Source organism: Platichthys flesus, chromosome 6, assembly GCF_949316205.1.
Source record: "Platichthys flesus chromosome 6, fPlaFle2.1, whole genome shotgun sequence".
NCBI lineage: Eukaryota > Metazoa > Chordata > Actinopteri > Pleuronectiformes > Pleuronectidae > Platichthys > Platichthys flesus.
In genome coordinates, this window is record NC_084950.1 from 8342758 (window position 1) to 8366537 (window position 23780).

General features: G+C 41.5%; 2 protein-coding genes across 4 annotated transcripts in view; one reads left to right on the forward strand and one right to left on the reverse strand.

Moving 5' to 3' along the window:
* Positions 1-6759, forward strand: part of LOC133955557 (excitatory amino acid transporter 2-like) — a 29203-nt gene extending 22444 nt beyond the window's left edge. For 2 of the 3 annotated variants that reach the window (XM_062390452.1, XM_062390451.1), the window contains exons 9-11: positions 265-399; positions 527-788; positions 2597-6759. In XM_062390452.1, the coding sequence (XP_062246436.1) occupies positions 265-399; positions 527-788; positions 2597-2668 (469 nt within the window). In that variant the 3' untranslated portion in view covers positions 2669-6759. The remainder of the gene's footprint in view (positions 1-264; positions 400-526; positions 789-2596) is intronic. The other variant, XM_062390453.1, reaches the window with a different exon arrangement.
* Positions 6760-8066: 1307 nt separating this feature from the next.
* On the reverse strand, positions 8067-21873 carry cd44b (CD44 molecule (Indian blood group) b). Its single transcript, XM_062389794.1, has 8 exons — positions 21524-21873; positions 14400-14565; positions 12524-12666; positions 12340-12399; positions 11005-11382; positions 10266-10349; positions 10074-10152; positions 8067-9926 (listed from the first exon to the last, which is right to left on the reverse strand). The coding sequence occupies exons 1-8, from the start codon at positions 21588-21590 to the stop codon at positions 9719-9721; spliced, it is 1185 nt and encodes a 394-aa protein (XP_062245778.1). The 5' UTR covers positions 21591-21873; the 3' UTR covers positions 8067-9718.
* Positions 21874-23780: the final 1907 nt, after the last annotated feature.

The following is a 23780-nucleotide window of genomic DNA, read 5'->3' on the forward strand; positions in this document are numbered from 1 at the left end:
TGCATCAGTCTATGAACCCTCAAATTAAACATCCCCTCTCCCACATTCATATCACTTCATTTGCGATGGAGGACCCACTCTGGCGCTCTTCAGCTTGTTACACAGGCACCGCAGAGAGTGCATGTCTTCAATTGTAATAATGAGGTGAAGCCATTTCTCGTTCATTTGCGCCTGAAGAGTTGCACTGGGGTGAAGAGGAGAGATGTGGATCTCCAGTGTATCAGAGAATGTGACTGAGTGCTGATTTGTTGTGTCTTCCTCCAGTCTGACAGCCACCCTGGCCAGTGTAGGAGCAGCCAGTATTCCCAGTGCTGGCCTGGTGACTATGCTGCTGATCCTGACTGCTGTCGGCCTGCCAACGGAAGACATCAGTCTGCTGGTTGCTGTTGACTGGCTGCTGTGAGTTTGACAAGTCAATGTGTATTGTGGTTACAAATAGGTTATAGGTTTGTGTTTTTTCTGGCATCTGCAAATTCCTCCCAGCTCGTTTAATTTACTCTACATATCCCGATGCCTCTCCCTGCAGGGATCGATTCAGGACCTCGGTGAACGTGGTTGGTGACTCCTACGGTGCAGGCATCGTGTACCACCTGTCCAAGTTAGAGCTTGACGAGCTGGACGCAAACGCGGCTAAGTCAGACGACATCGAAATGATGACGAAGACCCCGTCTTACTACGATGACATGAAGAACCACCACGAAAACAATTCCAACCAGTGCGTCCTTACCGCTACCGCTACAACCGCTTCCACTACTGCTAACAATTCTGTCGTAGTAGATGAATGCAAGGTACAATTAACGCTAACGGACATAGAGACTTGTATATAACCCCTTCTCTGGTGTTGCATGCTCACCCTTCACCTTTGCTTGATTTCTTTGTTTTTATTCATTGCATCTTTGTCTATAATTGTGTAAATACACCCACTGTTGTTTTATGCCACAAGTGAAGCGAGAGAACAATAGATGCATGTGTATGTATTTATTTCTTGTCTCGGGAATAGCAGCTTTTGTGTCGATCGGATGTGTCTAAGAAATTAAAGCGCTTTTACCAAAGGGTTTTTCAAAAATCAAACAATTCGAAAGCTGAGTCAATTTAAGCGAATGCAAATGAGGGATAACTCTCTGAAATCTGATGACTATAAGTCTGTGGGGTTTGGCTCTAGCTCAAAAGGCAGCACCAGATAATCCTCATTATGACCCTGAGGAATTATTTAGCAGCTTTCCCAATCAATCAAAAGTTCACACTGCATCCGTTTCCTAAAACAAAATATCTCCTGATAGAATATCATTTTTCTAATCATTTCCTCTATTTTACCTTTTAACATCCAGGGTTCAGGTTTCTCCTGAAACAAAGAGGATTTCAATTGTTTAACAGAAATGCTTCCAAAGGGGTCGTCCCTTTGCTGTAGAATTTAAGATGCAGAGAGGAGAAGTGTTGCAGCTAATTAACAGTTCATATATTCCCTACATACACACATGTACCGCGCCGCCACTGACTCATTTCCCATCAGGGCTTTTGCATTTTGACACCATCTATTTTTGCTCATTGTGAAAGCTGTGTTGAGAAATCGAAAAGCTGTGAAGCAGCTCCCACAATGTAAAACATAACACAGTTTGAATTCAGTCTCTGAATGTATCACAGGCATTTATAATAATGTAGTTCTTTACTGACACACGCACACACTGGCAGGAAAGGTTCCGCTGATGAGCCTATTCATTTATTAAAGGGTGAAAGGTGTTGCCTAGCAACCCTGGCATCCTGTCACACCAGCAATCTGTCCGTAGTAAAAAAAAAGTTATGCCCCCCCCTCTGAGTCTCCATCTATTAGCAGACAATTACCTATAAACGCAAAGGCTTGCTATTCCGTAACTGTTTTTTTCTGTTTCTGTTCTCTTAGCCTGTAAATAGATCGACTCACATTTCTAACACCATTTTTCAAAGATGCTTCTTCCACTGTAGAACGCTTGCAAACTAGCAAAAAACTAACAATTGCATTCATCCTGTAGTCTCTGTTGTCTGTATTATGTTTTGTTTTGCATTCTCAGTTTATTCACATGTATTTTTGTTTAACGCCTGATGAGGTTTTGGTCATAAATGTTTGATCCCAGGTCAGTAACAGAAACTCTTAGGACCAAACGCATGATCATTAGTGGTCTGACCGGGGATCAATACTGCTCCAATGATTTTGCATGTTGCAAAGTAGCTATAATAAGTAAGAGGCTGTGTTTTAATTGCCGAGTAACATACAGCACACATTTCAGAAAAGACAAATACACTTTAAAAAAATAACATAATGTAATATACTTTAATACCTAAATGGTATTCTGGCTTTACACCGATATGAATTTTAAAGCATTTATTATCTAAAACCAGGCATATGTAGCACAGTTGATTAGTAAAAATGTAATTTTTAGATACCATACCTTTGGTTTTAGCTATATTCGGTTTACAAGCTGTACAAGGCCCTTCGACCAATCAGATTCCTGGGCTGAAGCTAAATCAAAGTTTTTATTTAACCTAGAAATGAAGTGTGTGTTTTTTATGATCATCTGTGCCTTGGATTGGTTATTTAGATGTCCCTGCTGACTGCTTACAGGTAACCTCAGCCACTAACGGCTCTGCTGCGGAGTGCACGCTTGTTGAGGAGGAACCATGGAAACATGAATAATGGCAGCACAGAGATCCCCTGCTCCTGGGCTCCACAAGCTTTCCTACCTGCTGATAGTAAAAAAAAAATGAGTGAATGAAAAAAAAAAGTCACACGAACAGAACGACTAATTGTTTTGTTTTTTAAATGTAGTTTAGTTTTCTTTTCTCTTTTCTTTTCATTAGTCCCTTTAAAGGTTTTTGTAACTGTCTACCTGACTGATATATAATACTATAATTCACTTAACCGTGAAAAGGATAACAGAGGTATACTTTACCTATTAGAGCACAATTTTGTCCTTTATAGCAGATACTTGCACAACATACTTCAAGACTGGGGGGGAGGGAAGGAAGAGAAATAAAAATGTTATTCTCAGCAATACATCCTGGTTTTTACGTGACGAGGTGAGAGAAGAAGTGGCTGTAGAACACGGGATGCCTTTAGATCATCTTCCGAGTTTCTTACTGGGGATTAATTCTTCTAATGCAGGACGGCGAGAGGTTAGAGCGTTAATCGTTGCGTCCAACGCAGTTTCTTTCTCGCTTTGCATCCCTGTCTGGTTCACGTACCGGCAGAACGCCGCTGCTTTTCATTCCCAGCCCAGTCTCTCATCTTAAGACCATCACGTAACTGCCCCAGATTACCCACAATTCCTGAAGTGCAGCAAATTGATGAACAGGCAGGAGGTAGTGACACACACAGGAAAACCAATGCTGAGCCTCATACACTTACAAGCACAGTCACTTATAAAGCACAAATAATACTATTATAGAGCCCATTTTTATCTCCCTTTTTGTTTCCTTCTTTTTAGCCTACTGTGAAGAAAAAGGGACTTTTTTATTCTTTAAGTCACCTGTTGAGAGATATAACACTTGTTTGTGTGTGCGTGTGCGTGTTTGTGTGTGTGAGTGTGTGTGTGTGGTGGAGAGAGACCGAGAAAGAAAGAAAACATGACCAAGTCAAGTATTGGGACCAAACAGGCAGAAAATCAATCAACTCACAGAGGCCTTCGAGCTGCCTCCATGACACAACACACCCTTCAGTTTCATGACTGACGCAAACAGCGGCAGCTTCACTTTTTAACGGCGAAGCCTCAACAACTTAATGCAAAGAAAAGCACAACCCTAAATACAGACCTTTATACAAGACTTCCTCTATTGTGACGCCAATAAAATGAGGGTCAACGTGATTATGACGAGAGCAAATCAGGATAATCTGTAATTGACATATCGGGGGAAAAAAACGAAGCACAAAGCAAAGATTTGTAAAGAGCACAAACGAAGCAAACAGAGCACAAACGAATCCAAAACGCCAATGAGGATGATTATCAGTCAGCGATAAAATCCAAAGTCACGCACATTACCGTTTTAAGGCAACACCGATCGCATTCCAAGTAAAATAAGAAGAAGAGAAATAAGGGAGAGAAAAAGACACTCAGGCTTGTATGTTAACTCTTTTACAGGGAATCAAATGATCAAATGTTTACTGGCTCACTACTTGAGCTTTTCACCTCAAGAAAAAAAGCCACAAGCAGCACATCCGTGGAAAGCTTTGCCTTCCATGTTGAAAAAGAATAATTGCTATAAAATGACAGGAAGGGACGTTTCCCTAGCACATACAATATAACCACACACACACACACACACACAGATTTCAAGCTAAATCCAGTGTTGAATAAATTGAAAGCACAGACTATTGACGACTGACAGGGAATAAAGGGTGAACCATCGGAAATAGAAGAAAAATATGGCACACAGATAATTGGAGAAGGTTTCCAACTCCTCATTTAGCCAGACCGTAAAAAAAGTGAAATAATCCATTCAGCCACCAGAGCTCAAGACTGTTCCCACAAACCCTACATGCTGCAGCTGTGTGTCCATACAGGCGAGAAGACAGTTCAATGGACACACTCAGTAACACACATAAGGCCAGAACGTTGCCAACTATCAGGTAATATCACACATTTCCTTCTCATACAACCACATGGCTTATGTAAAGAAATCTGCAAACATAAAAAAAAACATAAAACAAAGCTGGACTAGTGGCTCTTTTTTGTAGCCTGTGTGAGTGAGAGGTGAGACTCCTGTGACGTGGATTTGATTTTTTATTTTATAGGTGTCCGTCTCTCCTGTCTTTGTGCGTAACGGTGACCTCGCCTTGAGGGGGTTCGCTTCAGACAAACGCAGACAACAAGCCCCCCCGCAGTAACACTAAAGGAGACTTTTAACCCACATAGCGCAGCACCCTGTCATGGCTCCTCTCAAAGGACACCTTTCACTTTGCTTTTCTATTGATCACAGCTGACTGAGGTGTTATTCAACTTAAGCGCACACTCTGCCGTGCACTGCGCAGACATACACAAAACACGAATGCACAGACACACATACACACACACACACATTTCTTTTTTCCAAACACACACATACAAACGCTGAAGGTCACAACATTTACATTTGCGATCAGCGCACCGCAGAGCACAGCACTGACACCCTAACACGGCCTTGAGCCCGACCTTTCGACCTTGTGATCTCCAGGAAAAAATAAGAGATAAAAAAATGATAATTATAGAGAACAGAAAAACCTCCCCAGCGAGGAGACGATGCAGACCATAGTGTCACCCGCGGGGATTGAGTGTTGGACCGCTGTTACGTTCAGCCTCACAGTTTTTGAAGCATGAATAAAAACAAGAAGTAATGTTGATTATTTTTTGCACCACTATCTTAAAAGCATGATATGTTGAAGTGCCTCCTTGCACTTTGTGTATATATTGTAGGTAACAGATTTTTTTTCCTTTTTGTTTTCTCTTGGGGGGATGTTGAAATGGTTCGTAGGAGTATAGTTTCATTGCCGTGACATTTTTCATGTAATCCTCTAGAAAGAAAAAAATATCATCTATGTCCTGAGTAAAATTAGATTAGATACAAATGTATAGAGAGGAAACCTGTTTAATAAATTGCTTGTTTTTTTTATTCTCTAATAGCTCTTAACTAGTTGTTTTACTGACCTGTCACACACACCAATATATATATCATTCTTTTTGTATCTAATGTAAGCGTTTTGAATGTTTGTTCCATGAAGATATAAGCCGTGTGCATTCATTTTCATTGTACATAAATAAATATATAATTGTTCTGTTCAATGGCAGTGCAGAGTTTTCCAGAGTAACAGTGATCCTCACGCAAACGCTGTTTGCTTGACGGCGAGAAAAGAAAAGGGGAAAAGAGAGTTGGAAGGAGAGAGAGGAATAAAGAGAGCAAGGGGATGTTTTAGCTTTGACTGTAGGGGCCATCTTGAGTTATTTAGAAAGGAGTTATACTTTGATAAAGGCTGAAGAGAAGAGAGACGTATTAAAGGGAACTAATTTAGCCCAGGACGTAGAGCAGAGTGAGGAATCCAACACAACCTATAGACGCAGATTCGAGCGAGAGAACAGACATCATGTATTCAGACGCCTGTTACAGTATAAAGCAACATTCCTCAGGTGACTCATCTGAAGCATTTTGTCTTTTCAGTGGAGAAAACTGGCTTTAGTCTCAGGCGTCCTTGTTTACCCCGTGCAGAGATCTAGATCTGTTAGATCCTGTGTCGAGCTGCCGCATCTTCACACATTTTACCCACTGATATGAGACGCAACATCATGGAGGCTGATAGAAATCTCAGCTCCATAATCTGCCTTTACTGCGCTTGCCTTTTCGTTCGCTTTCTAAAACAGAAACTATTCATTATATGCACACACAGACACCTGAGTGATACGGTACCGATCACACACAGATATTGACCGACAGTGTTTTGACAAAGAGCCAGTATATCTTCAAGCTTGTCCTTTTCTACTGCTGATAACCCGTCTCACTCCTGCCTACAACATGCTTTCCTCATCTTACTTTTCTAGGGCCTTCTTCCTTCTTTGTAAAGTTGTTGTAATTCTGATGTAAAGGCAGAGCATTTGTGTGGGGGGGGGGAGATACACTATCGAGTAAAAAAAAGACAAAAAAAATATGAATACTTTCCTCGGTCTATGGTATACACAAAAAAAATCTGTTTCTACATATCAAGTGTTGTACCTTTGGTGTACATATACAAATATAACTAATAAATGTTGATTCATAACTAAATTCTGCTTCCTTTTTGTATTTTTTGCACAATTTCACACACAGAAATATTTGAATGCAAACTAATCTTTTATATGACTATGGTTTAATATTCTGAGATGGACAATAATCTTATTATTGCCTTTTTCTAAAGGAATCTAAGCGGATTTAGTCATTCATGTCGCTGCAGAGCCAATAAGGGAATAAGTAATCAGAGAAGTTTGAAAGATGATGCACATGCTTAAGAAAAACAATGGTTTGATGACCTCAAGTTTGCGAGATGTGACAATATAGGAAGCTTGATTTAATAAGAACTAGATTGACACTCAGTAGAGTGTGTGTATCTTTGTATCTAGGCCAAGGTCGAAGAACCATTCATTTAATTGTTGTTATTGTAGAAATATAAAAGAAAACATAATGTGGTCTGAAAACCTGATTTAAATACTTTTCAGAACATGTTGATTTAAATGTGGACATGAAAACCAATCCGACATATTGAACTCTTCACTACATGGATCTGCTCAAGGGAAATAAACTTGACATAATAGCAAAACACACTCGAAGAGCGACGTCTTAACAAAACCATTCCGCACATGAAAATGTAAAAATCAGCTGGATTCAGATTCTATTCATATCTGCAACAACATCCTTGAAAAAAATCTGCTGGTGGACCTGGTGAATGTATGATGAAATATGAACATACGTACAATAGGGCAACAGCAGTTATGTGTATATGTGAGTATGTTTTTGCAAGCATATACCTGAGATAAAGGCTAAAATGGCATATTTATTGATAATATGTAACATCAAGGTAAAGATTTGAAAATGAAAGAAGAAAATTGGCTTCATCAATGAAAAATGTTTAAAACGCAGATGCTATTTTCGACCCTTCAGTCACATTCCCTGCTTGTTGAAGAACTCTATTAGTGCATTGCATTAAAACATAAATCCTGTAAAGGTTTAATAGGCTCATGCAAACACAAAGGAGTATAATTTTCCTTTGAATCACCGCTGCGTCATTTTTAATGCCAACGTTACGTGAAAATAAATTTATGCTAATTAAGTATTACTCTGTTATTGATGAACATTCAACTGTGCTTCATGCAGTTTAACTCTTTCAAAAGGGTCCGCTTTGTATTCTGCGTTAGCATGTTCTCTCATCACGACCCCGGCACCATGGAAACCTCACTTCCTCTTATGATGGGGCGGAGGGGGGGGGGGGGGGGGGGGGGGGGGGCAATGTCACCATTTGCGTCCCCTGTCATGCCATTCACCCGCTCGCCTTTGTCTTCGCACACAGTGAGCAATCAGTGAGTGAACACCACATTCCATCTCGTTCTATACACGTTTATTTCGTTCATGACTTCACAAAGCTTTTATTTTTTTCATCTTTTGTTAATTGGTCATGAAACCTGCCTACACGACTACGTCTGCTACTTCCTGTCGGAGTGAATCATAAAAGAGCAAAAAGCAGGAGCGACAACGAAACAAGTCAGAAACCAAACATCTGCTTACAGTTCAGTTTTTACACCAGAAGAAAAAAAGAAGCTGTCACACTTGGAACAAAAACTGCTTACACAATAACACAATGTATTATATGTTTAGCCAATGAGAAGGTCAGAAGCAAAAACTGCAGCATTTCCATGTGAGTGGTTTGTTGAGAACAGAACACTTCATTCACCCCCCCCCCCCCTACAATCAGAGATATTTCAATAGAATCTCATGAGAAGTCTTTTACATTGTAAAGTGTTTGCAGCACATGGGCTCCCCCCGTGTAATATTTAGTTCATGCTGAATATCATATATGATATTTAGCAAGTTAATAATCTCACATTTACAAAATGATCAATCGGCTACAGCTACAATCCAAATCTTTCTTTTGCTCGTTTCCCCCCCAAATCAATGTACACACTGTGTTTTCATATACATCATGATTATCATTCTGCTTATCCTCAGGATAACGTCAGGGACTCCATGTAAATTTATACCATATTAACTTGCACAAATTGCACATTTCTTTAATGCTCGAGCCGATTCATGCAATAACCACAGCAATATTGCAAAATTTCATTTTTACCTCAGGTGCTTTTCTGATTGAATAAATCTAAAAATGAACACATTCTTCTACTTACAGAGGATATAAAGCCCCTTCCTGCCAAATATAAAAAAAAGCACGGGCATCTAATGCTAAGGCATTTCCAAACTAATGTACTTTATATACAAAGACCAAGGAAAAGGGGACTTAAAGATGCATAAATAAAGGTATTAAGGTAGAACTCCTCAGGTTTTCTTGAAAATTGAATAAAAACAAGCTTCAGTCCACAGGCAACGTCTGAAATATACACAAGGTTACAATAATCAGCAAAAGAATGAAACAAAACACATGAAACATTTTTTTTTCTATCTGCAGAATCTCAAATAAAATAACACAGTTTTCATCATCGACTTCATACAGTTTAGGATTCACCAATTCTATTACAAAGAGAATAATCTGTAATTAACATGTTCGTCACAAATGACCCCCTCCTCTACCCACCCCCCTCCCTTTTAAACCCATGCCTGTCCAGCCCCGTCATCGACACGCAAGCGCACAACTCTCGCAAAACACAAAGAACAAGACACGAAACGCGCTCGCACACCCTGCTACGCACCGACGCATGGCACTCTTTTGACCGCCACTCGGCCTGATCTAAGGGTCACCACATGAGGGTCACCATCTGGGAACACCGCACAAACTAAATGCTGCACATGTTGGTTTGAGAAGACCTGGTCCCCTCTGAGAGGCAACAGCTTCAGACCCAAAACACTTAAGTTAGACAATCGTTCTATAGCAACACACACATAGACCCTCACTCAGCGTCCGTTCATTGCTGATCACGGAAGTGGTTCCAGTGTTTGAAGCCCCCAACCCACGTCCGTATATTTTCTCTCCACCTTCTCCTCGCGCTCTCCCTCCTCGCCTTCAAACTCCACGACTCCCGCCTCACGCCTGCTGCTCTTTATCCGGCGACTCCTCTAGCGTGATGACGGTGAACTCCTCTGTGTTGCCGTTCTCCTGGATCTTCTCCTTGTTCATGAGGGTCACCATCTCCTGCTCTCGCTCCTGGGAGCTGGACGCCAATGCCGTGGCGCCGTTCCCCTCACCGCCATCCTTGGACGTGATATTCAGCGTCTGTCCTTTGCTGCACAAACTGGACGCAGACATTTGTTTAGTATTTAAAAAAAATGTCTAGCCTGCAGCAGAATATGTGTAAACTCTGGCTAATGTCTACTGCTCCTAAAACACATTACATTGTAGTGTAGAATAATGAAATGAAAATATAAAGTGGACGTCCCACCTATTTCTTTTGACAACAGCTGCACATACGAACAGAATCGCAGCCACTGCCACAATCACCCCAATGATTACCAGCCAGTCTGGAGGGAGAAATAAGAAGCCACGAGTCGACAGTATTAAAGCTGAGTCAGTTGGAAATAAAAATAAATCACCGACATGGGAGAATAGGAACAGAAATAGGAACTATTCTCACCCAGTGAACCGCGGCTCTCCTTTGGGTCAGATTTCGGATCAACAGGACTCCGCACCTGTCCTTTGCCATCTGAATGTTGTGGAGCTGCATGTTGATATAACAGAAGGTGGACATTGATTCTCAGATATTAATTATTCAATGACATAATAAATATATAAGCATGTTTAAAGCGTAAACCTGGATGACACAAATATATAGTTTATGAGGCTGTATCACAAAGGATGTCCTTTAACGAAATACTTAAAAGTTACACAAATATTATGACTATATTTATATTCACTTTGATGTATTTAACACGCAGTTTTATGTTTGAAATGTTTATTGAATTCACTGAGAAAATCGAAGTGATGAAATGATTGACGTCTGTTTAGTAGCAGTTCAAGCAGCTCAAACTGACACAAGGGGGCGTCCTGTGTTCTCAAAGTTACTTCAGTCCCCTCGAAACCTGTTGCAGCACAGGAGAGGATGTGGTGTTCTCAGAAAAAGTGAATGCATTTTGAGCACAGATGAACTGAAACGCCACCATTTTTAACCATCATCTTTGTGGATATAGAGCAGTTGGACCACATAACGGCAAATTTGCAGAATATATTCCCAAAAGTGATTCTCCACAAAAACATGAATACAGTTTGTATCACTGAGGTGTTTTTGTGTTAGAGATAAAGTAAAGAGCTGAGCTGTAATCACATGACTGCTGTCTAGTTGTGCAGTGTTTAACTTTTGCATGTGACTTCCTTACGCTCTCTGGTGGCATCTTCGCTTGTGCCCCCAGTCTCCTCCTCATTTCCAGAGGGAGCTTGTGGTTTCTCGGTTTCTCCAACAGGGGCCGTCGGAGAGGCTCCTTCCTCCTCAGAGTGGCCTGGCGTCATCCCAGATCCAGTGGGCTGGTCCAAGTCCTCCAGAGGGATAATGTACCCCCCCGTGCTGTTCTCGCTCCTACCACTGGGGTTGTCATCCACAGCCTGGTCGGGTGTCGGAGCCTTAGGATCCTCTGCACTCACTTCCTCGGGAGGGTTGGCGACTACGGTGGTCAATTCAAATTTTTCCCAGAGATCTATGGACCCTGAGTCTGCTTCGCCTGATCTTGTTGGTTGCTGAGGCAGCGCTGAGGGCTTGGCTGATTGGAGAAGAGCAAAGTTCAAACATTGGTTATTATCGCTTGTGTAAACATATTAGACTTCTCTTGGCATTAATCTAGAGATAATGTTACAGTGGTTTGAAATCCTGATTATTATACAAAATGGGACTAATGTTTACTTCATCATCTCATTTAGTTTTATCGTGCCAACATTTACATTACAATACATATTAAAGTGCATCATAGAGTTTATCAGTGAAGTTGAGTTTATTATTTTGACGCTGAGACATAATTCATATTATGTTACTCCATATGATCATGAATGACAAAAAAAAAAATGACTCACTTCTTGCTTGAGACACTAACAGTCCCTCTTCTCTTTTAATTTCAAACGTTGAAAAACAAAATTTTTGTTTTATTATGCTTCTTAACAAAAGTGTTAATTGACCAGTTGATATGGTTTCATTCTCTCAGATCCCACTTGATAGTATTTATTTTACTATACCGGGTTATTTATGATTTCCTGTATTCAATCCAGTTTCTGCATTTGCTGCATTTCTTTGTCAGCACAGACAAATGAGGCAACGCAAAATGTTACTACAACGCCTTGGTTTTGCAATTTAAACACAAAAAAAGGGGAAATAGTTTGAATAATGGTTGAGTAATTGATAGGTTGACATCTAGTTGTTTTCTTTCTGAGCCAGACTGATCTGCGTTGAGGATATGTCCCGAACTTCAGGTAGGGTAGCTCGGAGCTGAGAGGATGTTGGCGTTGACAATAGCGAGAAGATCATTAACTTACAAGACTGAGGTTTCATTCGGTTAATTCTGTTCTAATTCAAATAATATAAATAAATAATATAAATAAATAATTTAATTTTAAAGCTTTGTTTATCCGTTATTATTGGTGCTTAAACCTTTGATATATGGCAACATATGAGTATAATTAAGTTTAGGGTGAATGAGCGTAATGTATCCAAAGCATATTAAACTGACCTGGTTCATCTGAGAGTAAAGATCGACTGAATCGTTTCTCACAGTTCTTCTCAGGCCCAACTGGAACATGGTGAACAGGAAGTAGATGTTACCAAAATGGAGAAGCAAACAGCAATAGGTCTGAGAGATGCAAATTGTAGATTCACATGATTGGAACAGACTTTTTCCTTTAGTTATTAGTCACCTTTGTCATCATAGCAGTAGGCATCATAATTGTCATCAGCTCCAGTGGGTTGATGAACTATGAGGCCACTCAAGTTCCCTGCACAGTTTTCATGGTGCGAGTGTCTGAGGATTGCGATGCTCCCGTTGTTGATCCAGCCGTACCTGAATGGACACAGTAATGTGATTATTAGAAGACATTTTTTGACACAACTTAGAGACGTTTCTTGATGCAAGATGTCTCCAAGTAGCTAATTTAGAAACCATTACTTCACATGAACAACTGAACTAATTCAAACACTTTCGAAGAACAGATGCTCGTTTTGCTTTATGGGAAGTAAAGTTTGATTTCTGCCAGGTTTGATTACTGACAAACAGGGTGTATCTAGCCTGACGTTGTCAGACTCACAATTCTAGTCAGAATGTGAGTCTGAGACCGCTCCATTGGGCTGTGATTATTGGGCGTGTTTCAACCGAACCAGGAAATAAAATTCCTCTTCGCTCAATTGGATAGACCTACAACCAATCAGAGCAACGTAGTATGTGACGTATGTTAAGCAACGCATTTTGAGTTATTTACTAACGCCGGGTTCACACCGGACGCTGAAACGATGCCGAAGCGACGCTTCAGCTCAGCGCCAAGCCTTAAAGAACAGCTGGCTCCCATCCACTCCCATGTTAAAACTTTGTGCGGGTCACTCCGGAGGCTGAAACACCACGCTGCGCCAAGGCTGCCTCGCGCCGTTCAGCGTCGCTTCAGTGTCCGGTGTGAACAGCCAAGCGCCGGCGCGATAGGGATTAGCGCGGTGCTTTGGCGTCGCCTCCACGTTCTCTGTTCCTCTTTCAAAATGAATGCGCTGTCGATGTCTTCTAAAACAGACTCAATGGCAGCATCTACAGATCTCAGCTCTCCAGCGGCAGGCATGTTTGTTGAAAACGAATTCAACCCAAGGGCACTTTGATGACGTGGTTGATTACGTTACCATTGATCATCTGTCCATCATCGTATAAAGCCCGCCCTGACAATCTGATTGGCCCGGTCGGGCATAATTTCTCCCCAACGGAGCGACTCCAGACCGAACTTCTCGACCTCAAATGTTGTGGGCGGGGCTAAGTTCGTCTGGCATCCAGGCTAGGGTGTATCCTCATACATGTGGAAAACCCTCTTCCTCTTTTCTGGTTTTGCATCTATAAATGTGTAGCGTTGGGTGATCTTGTGCACTTAAAGTCGAAGTTCAATTGTCACATTTAGCTATGATTTTTTGATTGTTAGTAGAAAAACAATGCATTTCATTGTGACCTTTCAGACCTTGTGACCGTAAGATGTTCGAAGTCTGAGTTTAAATAACAGGTGTGAAAGGTGAGTCAGACCACAGTTTGGACCAACGGACCAAAATGTGACCCCAGATCAAACTGAACCATCGTTACAGTGTAAAAAAGATTTGATTTAAATAGTTCAGACTTTCAGGCCAATTCCAGGATGTTGGAACAGCATTGAACTTATAGAAGAAGAAAAAGAAGCAGCTTGCATTATTGCTCGTAGTCTTTGCGTCCAATTATCTAATTTTTCTAGTAGTTATACCACAATGAGAGTTGCAAGGATATTAACAATGTGGACAGGTTCATACATTTTCTCCATTCAAACTAAAAAACGACATATCTATATACTAGTCGCTGGTATCAGACACACACATTTAATGTTTGCAATGTAACAAAGACTTGAACCTTGGTTCAGAACCTGGTTCAGACTTTTAGGTGATAAAACATCTTCAGGGATATCAACGTTATGGGGCCCAGCAAACACTTCATCATAAATGTACAATCTGTACAATCAGTTACATTAAAATTGTTGTTCACAATAATGAAAGTTTTTTTCATACAAAGACTTGTAGTTTCACCTGCAGGTTTGCATGTCTTTAGCGTAGGCCTCTTCGACTTGCTCTTGACTTGCCAGAGTGGTCTCGAGATGCTCACACACCTTTTCAGCCAAGGAGAAGGTGAGGGAGTGACGGGATTGTCCCTCAACCAGGAACACTCCGGCATAGCTGCAGCCCCGAGAATTCACTGCAGGGAAGGTAAAGGGAGGAAAATACACTTTATATTATAAATGATGATGACATGTCCATAATTTTAGGGTTTTGGCTTCAGAGGGAATACAATACGTTTTTGAAGAGATACAAAACTGTTCAGTTCACTCAAGAACACAAAATAACTGTATTACACTCAACACATCTTATTAAAATACATGTCAAATCTAAAATGATTTCATTTTCTTCCTACCTCAGCATATCAAAACCCATTTTATAACAGCAGATACTGAAATAGAATAGAGGTTAAGACCCAGAGTTCTTTTGACTACAAACCACCGGCTGCAGATGCTGTGGCTCAGACAATATAAATTATCACAATGTCTGATTAATATGATACACAGTGGGATCAATTTGAGACAGCTGGGATTCATTCAGTGCTTCTGAAAGAGGAGCTCTTCAATGCTCAGTGATATTTTGCATGCAGGGTTTGGAGGACACTCAGAGCTTTTTTTGTCCTGTTTGAGGAGATGCAGTTTTATCACTTGGTTTCACTACCACATCTTTCATTCTGCTGTCGTATGTTGTGATGCAGCATGTGAATGGTTTCACATCCATGCAATGTCAAATTAGTCAAGTAATTGCAACTGCATATCGTTACTATTTTTGATATATTGCGCATTGCTGTTCTTTGTTGTACCTTTCAATTTGTAAAGCACTTTGGTAAACCAACTTGTTTTAAATATGCTATATAAATAAAATTGACATTGACAATATCTCGTAAATATCTCTACCAGAGCCTATGAATTTGTTGTCTTTTGCCAGTAAACCAAGAAAACCTGCTTATTGTACAGATAATATTTTAAAGTTATAGATCACTGAAATAAAATAAAATCTGGAGACTAGAACACTGTGTGTGTTGTGTTATCCTTTTGGTTTTGTTTGCCATAGTAAAGGAGAAACTTTGTTGAGTTGAAACCAAAAATGCAAACTAGGCCCAGCAAGCCAAATTAGTCTGTGTGCACATGCAGATCACTTTATTCAAATAGTCACACACTTAAGCCAAAGTGAAGGTGTGAAGAAATGATTTACTTTGGGAGTTTCTTGATATCAGCAGATAATCATTTGCAATGTGAAGAAGACCAGAGAAAGAACCTGGGAAGATCTTGCTATATAAACAGAGACAGAGCTCGTACTATTTACCCCGTGACTATGTCTCCATAGTGATGTATGTGCTCTTTACATGGTTCCCCTTCCCACACAAAAAAAAGTGTTCAATGTAGTGTAAGAATTTCTGTGCAGCTATTCTGAAAGCATATTATCATTAGTTCAAATTAAGAACTATAATCTGATGGCTGCCATGACGATTATCGGTTGAAATAGCAAACGACTTAAAATTCATTATCAACATGTACGCTGTAAAAATCTGATCATGATGTGGTTTTTGCAGTAGGAAAAAATAAAAACAACAGTGGTTTCATATCCACTTTCATATCCACTTCACCTCCACAAACACTGAATGAAGATGAAGATTTAGTGGCATTTGCACATACACTGAGGAAGAAGTCCCCATGGGCATTAGCTGCTTGCTGCTTGTTTGAAAGCGTTACCATGCTGACGGGTGCATGAGTTGCTAAAGATGTCTCAGCCACATCAGACTGTACAGGAAGATGACACACTACATCTTATGTTATTTCTGTTAGCACTATGTAATAACAGTGCATCAAACTCTACAATTTTTTTTTTCTTTTAGCAGGAGTATATAATACTTTTGGGAACTATAAAACCTGTTGCTTAACAATAATCTAACTGCTAACCAACTTTGTTCCAGTAGGTTGTACTTGTTGTAGTTTTGAATCACGTTCCAGCAAATATTTTGGAGAAATACAGTCATAATAGACATTTTTCACTCTGTTTAGAAACCGCTGGGAAAGGTTTCTAATACTACATTCTGACCTTGAGTCTTGTATTGCAGAATGCAAAAAAATATTGAGATGAAGAAGAAAAACGTTTGCATTTTGGCTTGAAGAAAATTACATTTTGAAATCATCTGATGATTTGGACGTGTTTATCTCATTGGTGTGCAGAAAGCTGGCTCGTAAAAGACTAGATATGAATCGGTATGATTATAAAACTAAAATCCCCAGATTTTTTCACTGGCTGCGATGAGTAAACAGAGCACTCGCAACAGCAGGAAGTAGAAGACTCGACTGTTAGTGGCAGCTGGGCAACAGGAGTGCCAACACTTGTTTTGCAAAGCAGTTTCAGTTCTTTGTTATCTCTCTCTGTCTCTCTCGCTCTCACTAGATCCTTCTCTCTCGCTCTCACACACACACACACACACACACACACACACACACACACACACACACACACACATACACACACATCTGAAAAGACCTCTACACATGCTGCCACATGGCTCAGGGTCCCTGAAAGTAAAGTGGTGAAAAACAGTCTCGGCCTTGCAAACCTACCCAGAGAGATCTAAGACAGCGCAGCTATCAGTGAGCTGAGAGAAGGGGGGCTGACATGAATCTGAGGCCTTATCATTAGTATGCAGAGGGAACAGTCATGGGTGTCTTTATACAGTCCAGAGGCCGGCTATGCCAAGGCACAGATTCTCCCAAAGCCTCCATTGTCACCTAATGGAGTTGAAACCAAGGAGACTGCAGAGTCTGGGTGGACAGAACCAGAGAGAAAGGGAGCTGTAACACAGTCTCTGTGCCAAAATCTCCAGCTGCTCAAGAAGTAATAGACAAGTCTGACTCTCACTTTCACAGTCCTCCCTGCATCTATCTCCTCTCCTCCTGTTTTCTCTCATTACTCTGTGTTTGTCTTTTCAATGCCAGCAATAAAGTACAAATAACCCCCTGCAGGCTGGCACGCAAACACACAGGCACATCACAGATGCGCGCAAACACACTTGAATTTCGTCAAATGATTCCTTAGGTTACAGCTTTTGCTGAGCTGTGACCCTGCGTGGACAAGCGCAACAGACTATGTCAGGTCAATATCTTGATGTCTAGGTCTAGGTAAAACTTGGCCCCAAGTTTGTCATCTTTAATGGGACTTTGCACTGACTTCCACTCATTGTGGAGAGCCTAACCAAAACCATGACCATTTCATGCTTAACCTTAACAATTCACATCTTAACCCTGACCTTAACCAGGACCTCAGATATAATGTTTTGCCTCGTTACGACCAGGCTTTGGTCCCTATGAGGACTAGTGGTCCTCACAAGGTCAGTGTTTATGCTGGTCCTAAAGAGGGCGAGTACACAAACACACACAAACACACACACACACAAATTCTTGTATGTCTGTCTTAGTGAGGACACTAATCGACATAATTTATTCCCTAGCCCCTTACACCAACCGTAAGCATCACAACCTAATGTCTAACCCTACCCTCAACCTAATTATAACCCTTACCTTAAAACCAAGTCTTAACAGGCCTTTGAAAAAGTGAGGACCGGCCAAATTGTCCTCACTTTCCAAAAATCTCCTCACTGAGTAAGGTCTAGGCTAAAAAATGATCCTCATACATTTATAAGTACAATTACACAATAAATGGCTAACTCCAAAACTTTCCGTAACCTTAACCCTAAACCTATGTCTTCACAGCGTCACACAAACACATGCACTTAGTTTTACACACACTTAACAACACTTCTTTCTCTGCAGAAGACTCCTTTCATTGTCTGCTTTCGTTGGAGCTATTAACTGGCATCCTGAAGTACATTTTACCAGATAAAAGTTTTTATCATATAAACATCTGTCTCTTTAGTCTTTAAGTATGGGTTAAACTGCTTTTTTTTTACTTTCATTTTTGCCGCATGTGGTTTAAGAAAATGCCCTTACTCACTTTTCTAGCTGATAGCAGGAGGCTGTTAGCCTACCTTAGCTCACAAAACATGAAGAAACCAACTTTAGCTTGCTCCACAGTTCAAAAATGTGCTTACTGGCACATTGAAGGCAACATTGTTTGATTTAAACACTTTGGTCATGACCAAGTTAGCATCTCTCTGCTTCTAGTCTTCATGCTAACAGTTAAGCTAATCATCTACCTCCACTTGACATGTGTCAACCCTATCCCCTAACCCTAATCCTGTCCATAACATTGGTTCTAGACTTTTTCTAGAGTTAATCTTTCACATCAGGAGATGGTTCGATTCAGACACATTCACAACAACAGGAAATTGTCTGCCACATTCAGGCGAGGGGTCGCACCTGGAGACATAACGTTAAAATCCTTTTTGTTTTTGTTTACAGCACATATCACCAGCATTCGCCCTTATCACCAAAAGCTCTCCAATCTCATTGTCTGTTGTATTTAGTGCTTGCTGTGAATGTTCCTGCTGGATTCTCACATCGGCTCACTTGCATATTTTGTGGACATTTTACCCGATGGCTCTATCAGGAATAACTCAGATTGTCTGAAGCAACTGACTCTGACATTTGCATCCTTACATACAGCCCCCCCAAAAAATATCAGGTAAATTTCCAGAAATGTCTGGGGCTCGGTGCATGTCTCAAAGCAGTTTTAATTTTGTAATTTAATTCCGCGAGGCATATTTCGAGTTTGTTTTCAATGATCAGATTAATCAAACTATTCTTTTAATGTAACCGTGGTTGTTTTTATTGATCAAGTTTTTTCTTCTTTGCAAATTTATGAATCAGACACCTCGTTAATTTAAGGATCAGCTCGAACATTCAATGTCAATTAAAGATTCAATGCAATGCTTTGTTTTTCTGGTGATACTGGAAATCCCAGCCTCGTGCTAGGAGATGTTTGTACATTACAGAGCTCTTACTGAGCAGTTTTCCCAGGGACACAATGACTGTAGTGTCTATGAGATGGTGAGGCAGCCTGTGGTAATGGGGGGGGGGGGGGGGTGGTATGTGTGGAGAGCATGAAACTCTTAAAATGGTGTTAAAAAGTAATTATTTGGTTTAACTGCACACAAAACCCGAAATTTGAGAACCCCTAACCATTTAAGAGCAGCTCAATCAGCGTCGGCGGCTCATTGAGAAGAAGGGAAAGCGAGGAGAGGACGTTACATGAGATATTCGTGCAGGGCCATTTAGCTTCAGGGTGGCTGGTTTGCAAAGAATGGTGCCGTGGTAGAGGAAACAAACACGTGTCTGTGAGTCTCAGGTGGCAGGAGATGGTACCCAAAGGCTCCACAGGCACAAGCCCTCTTTGTCGGGTCCCGGTCCGAGGCCAAGGGGCCCCTGTTCGCTCGTCACCTTGAAACATGACACGGGCAACATGCAGGACGGCTGGTTAAAGCCAAGGAGGAAAATACAGCGTTTGCAGGAAGTTCAGTGATCAGGTTGGCCCGAGTGCATGCTTTTGAGTTTGTGTGTGGGTGAAAGAGACCGATCCTCTTCGGTTGTGGTCAGTCTATTAATTACCATATCTGCACTTGATGGAGGAAACTCAAAAGATACGAGAGCAACCATCAGATAAAGTCACAGAAAGTATTTGTTGAAAGCTCTGAATATCTTTTTTTTTCAGTTGAGTTTTACGGACAGGAAATTATTAAATTTGGAAGGTCTCAGATTGATCATAACTCTTTTCAGTCTCATCGTCAACTAAATTGTTGAATGGCACTAATGAATTGAAGTGATTCCAAATTGGATTTTTATTACCCCCCCTTGCAGAGGTCATATAGCTATGAAATTAAATAGATGAGATTAATTAAATTAGCAACTGGAACTGGCCGATTTGACTGCCTTTAGAGCAGGTTCAGTCAAGAGAAACCAGTGACCAAGCCATTCAGGCTCATAGATGCTTATTGGTGTGCAGCCAGACAGCGTTTCTAAAAAACCCTCTATAAATCCCATCTTGGTTTGCACGGAAGTCTGGCCACAAGTCCACAAGTCCTGCTCTTACTGCTGTAGACGCAGCTACGAGTTTCAGGTTCAAAGAAGGCGTCTAGACCAGGCTCCCCAGTAAAACCACCTCAGGGCACTTTGATTCAAAACCAGACACCAATTGCTTTCAACACTCAAACATAGAGATACATGCATGCAAGCCACTAACAAAGGGAGGGGACGCACCTCCCTCCATCCTTCCACATACACTCCGTCTACAGTCTCTCATTTCACTTTGAATACAGGGAAAATATTGGTCAGAGTAAAACTTGATGCTGATTGTGCTTGGACCAAAGGTCTTTGTGAGCAACCCCACCCCCACCACCACCACCGCCTCAAGGGATCAAGCCGAAAACAAACCTTAGACCTGTTTGATTCAGCACCAACTTCTCCTCCAGAGATATAAATCGCTCCGAGCAATAAATCCCGTCAAAGCCGCAACACACACAGAGAGAGAGCACATGTGAGACAAAGAGAGAAGAGGGAGACTCTGAGGGGAGAAAAGCTACAGCGGCTGCAACTGCTGAACATCCTTTGTGTCGGAGAATAGCGCGTTAAGCGTGGCGGCACAGACTCCAGCTGTAGCAGCACTGTAAGGAGTAGGGGGGGGACAGAAAAGAGGAAAAGATCTCTTATTTCTGCCTCTAACTAAAAAACAAGGAACGGCTTCTGAGAGCCATAGACTGATCATCTAAATCCCTGCTAAATACTTCCCAGCGTGTGAATGCGTGTGACACAGAGCATGAGTGAGAGCGCCTGTCTCCTTTGTGTCTAACAGGAGTCTGAGGCTGCCAGACGTGAGCTTGTCTGTGCTGGTGTAGCACGCGCTCTCTTTTGCCGGCATCCACTTGTCCATTCTCACGAGCAGCCTGAGCCTCTCTTTCTTTCCTTGTCTTCTACCTCACATGAACACATATTCTGAATTGTAAGCTCAGGATTGTAAGAAAAAGATGGAAAATAATATAAAAAAAGTAATCAATACTGTCTGGTATTAAAAAGGAGGTTTACCAGACATTCAGACAGTCACAATTAAGGCAGAGTAAGATGGGGGGAAAAATATTTTAAATCCACAAACAAAGAGCCATCCACTGGGCAAAGGCACAATCCCCTCACCTGCAAGTTGCTCTGACCTGGACGAGGCCAGTAATCCAAAGGTGACCCCCAAGAGAAGCATCCACATCCTGGGCAAAGCGTCTGGCGATGACTGGGGGACTGGTTGTAAAGGTGTGTAACAGTTCTCCTGTGGTCCTGTCTTCCCTCTGCCAGGAGTGGTGAGTGTGTGTGTGTGTGTGTGTGTGTGTGTGTTACTATGTGTGAGAGCACGTGTGTGTGTGTGTGTGTGTGTGTGTGTGTGTGTGTGTTTGTGAAAGAGAGAGGCTGTGAATGAGTGAGAGAGCGAGAGAGAGGAGGACTGGTACTGTGGAGGGAGTAGCTCTGAGTGTCTAGTCGCTCCTGGAGCTGAGTCAGACTTTACCCCAACTTTTCTGTTCTGTGCCCGAGAGACGCAGAGGCTGGTGGCACACACACACACACACACACACACACACACACACACACACACATGTGAGCACACACCCTTCTGCCTCTCCCACATTTGCCCCACCTCCCGTCCCGCCCCACCTCATACAGCCTCTCTCTCTCTCTCTCTCTCTCTTTTTTTTTGCTCTCCCCTTTCTTGCCCTGCACCCTCCCTTCCCGTCAGGGCAGGAAGAGGAGGAGGGGGCAAGAGAGGAAGGTGCGATAAGAGGAAGGTGATCTCTCTATTCTTTCTTTTTTTATGCCTAGCCGTCCCTCCTCCTCTTCTCATGTTCCTGACAGCAACAGTTTCTGAGAGGCCATTTTTTTTTCTCTGCACAATCCATTTTTCGATTCACCTGATTTTTTCCCTTCGCACAGGCTCTTCCTCTCTTGCTCAGCATGATCAGGTGCCACCAATTGAAAGGGGTCACATCCAATTCAAAGGGAGACACTTCATCTTCAAGCTTTCACAGATACATAAGACACAGAAAGGAATCTCCTGTTGCGCACATTTCTCTTCTCTCCTTATCTCATCTTACAGCAGGAGGATTCACTCACTTTAAATTCTTATCCCAAGACCCGCGAATGGCAAAAATAATGGTCAAGAAAATCTACTCCTTCTGCTTTATTTCAGCATCACAGATAACTTCCCACTTCCAGCCCTCAGGTTTCACATTCCACTTCACCAGTTGAAGGATTGAGTCGTCTCGGAATCAGGGAATCTCCCCGGCAACAGCGTCTCCTGTGTTGTTTGCATGTGATGTGCGATATCTCGATTATTAACTATGAACAGAAAGCATGACTACTGGTCTGTAACTGTGTGACTTCCTCACCAAACGACCATAGAGAATGCGTCATGGCTCAACGTGGCCAGTAACTCTGTAGTCATGGGAGCAGCACTCAAATAAACTGACGTGACCTGGCCCGCCCTTCACTCTCAGGCCGTTATTGTGACCATCAAAGGCTCACGGTGTTTAAAACTGTTTCAAACAAGTCACTCCATTATATCAGGATGAGCTGGGACCTGTTGGATTCAGGCTGGAGCCACAGGGAGAGAGGGAGGAAAAACATTCTGTTCATGTGGAGATTCTCTATTAATAGTAAACGATATTCATAGCAATTTAAACCTGTGGCTGTGTGCAATTTTATTAAACTGCAAAAATTATAAGTTATGTCTCTCAACTGGAAACGTCTTTCACTCTGCGGCAGTGAAAGACAGGAAGTTACAAGACAAGGAGACTGTAAATGTGTAGTGGCTAAATGCATCAACTACATAGTTCTACTCATAATGATAAATGCTAACGTTTAATATAATATTTATTCAGGATTTTTTTTTGTTTGACCCGTTAACAATCTTTATTTAGCATTATATTTGTTTAGCATTACGTAGCTAATTTTAACTGCTTACCAGAGCACAGCTGAAGATAATGGGACTATTTCATTAGTGCAGCACCTTGTCTAAACACGTCTGTTAGGAATTGGCTGCTGGTTGCATTGTTTTTAGATATTCTTTAATTACCTGAGGTAAATGGACCACGATAAAAAAAAAAAGACCAACGGACTCTTCTCCACGGCTGCTGCTCAAAGAGCTGCTCACCAGTTTATCCAAAGCTTGGGAAACCCCCCTGAACTGGAGAATCAGTTGAAGCCCATTGTCGTAAACGCGCTGTTAAAGATAAGATAAGATAAGAAAACTTTATTGATCCAGACACGGTGGCTATTCAGTTGTTACAGCAGCAGGCGGCTCAGAATGAGGCAGAGAAAAGAGTGATAATATAAGAAAAAGGTAAAAGATTAAAAGTATGTTGTCATAATCAATACCATCACTTAGGTTGACCAGTTCCATCAGCCG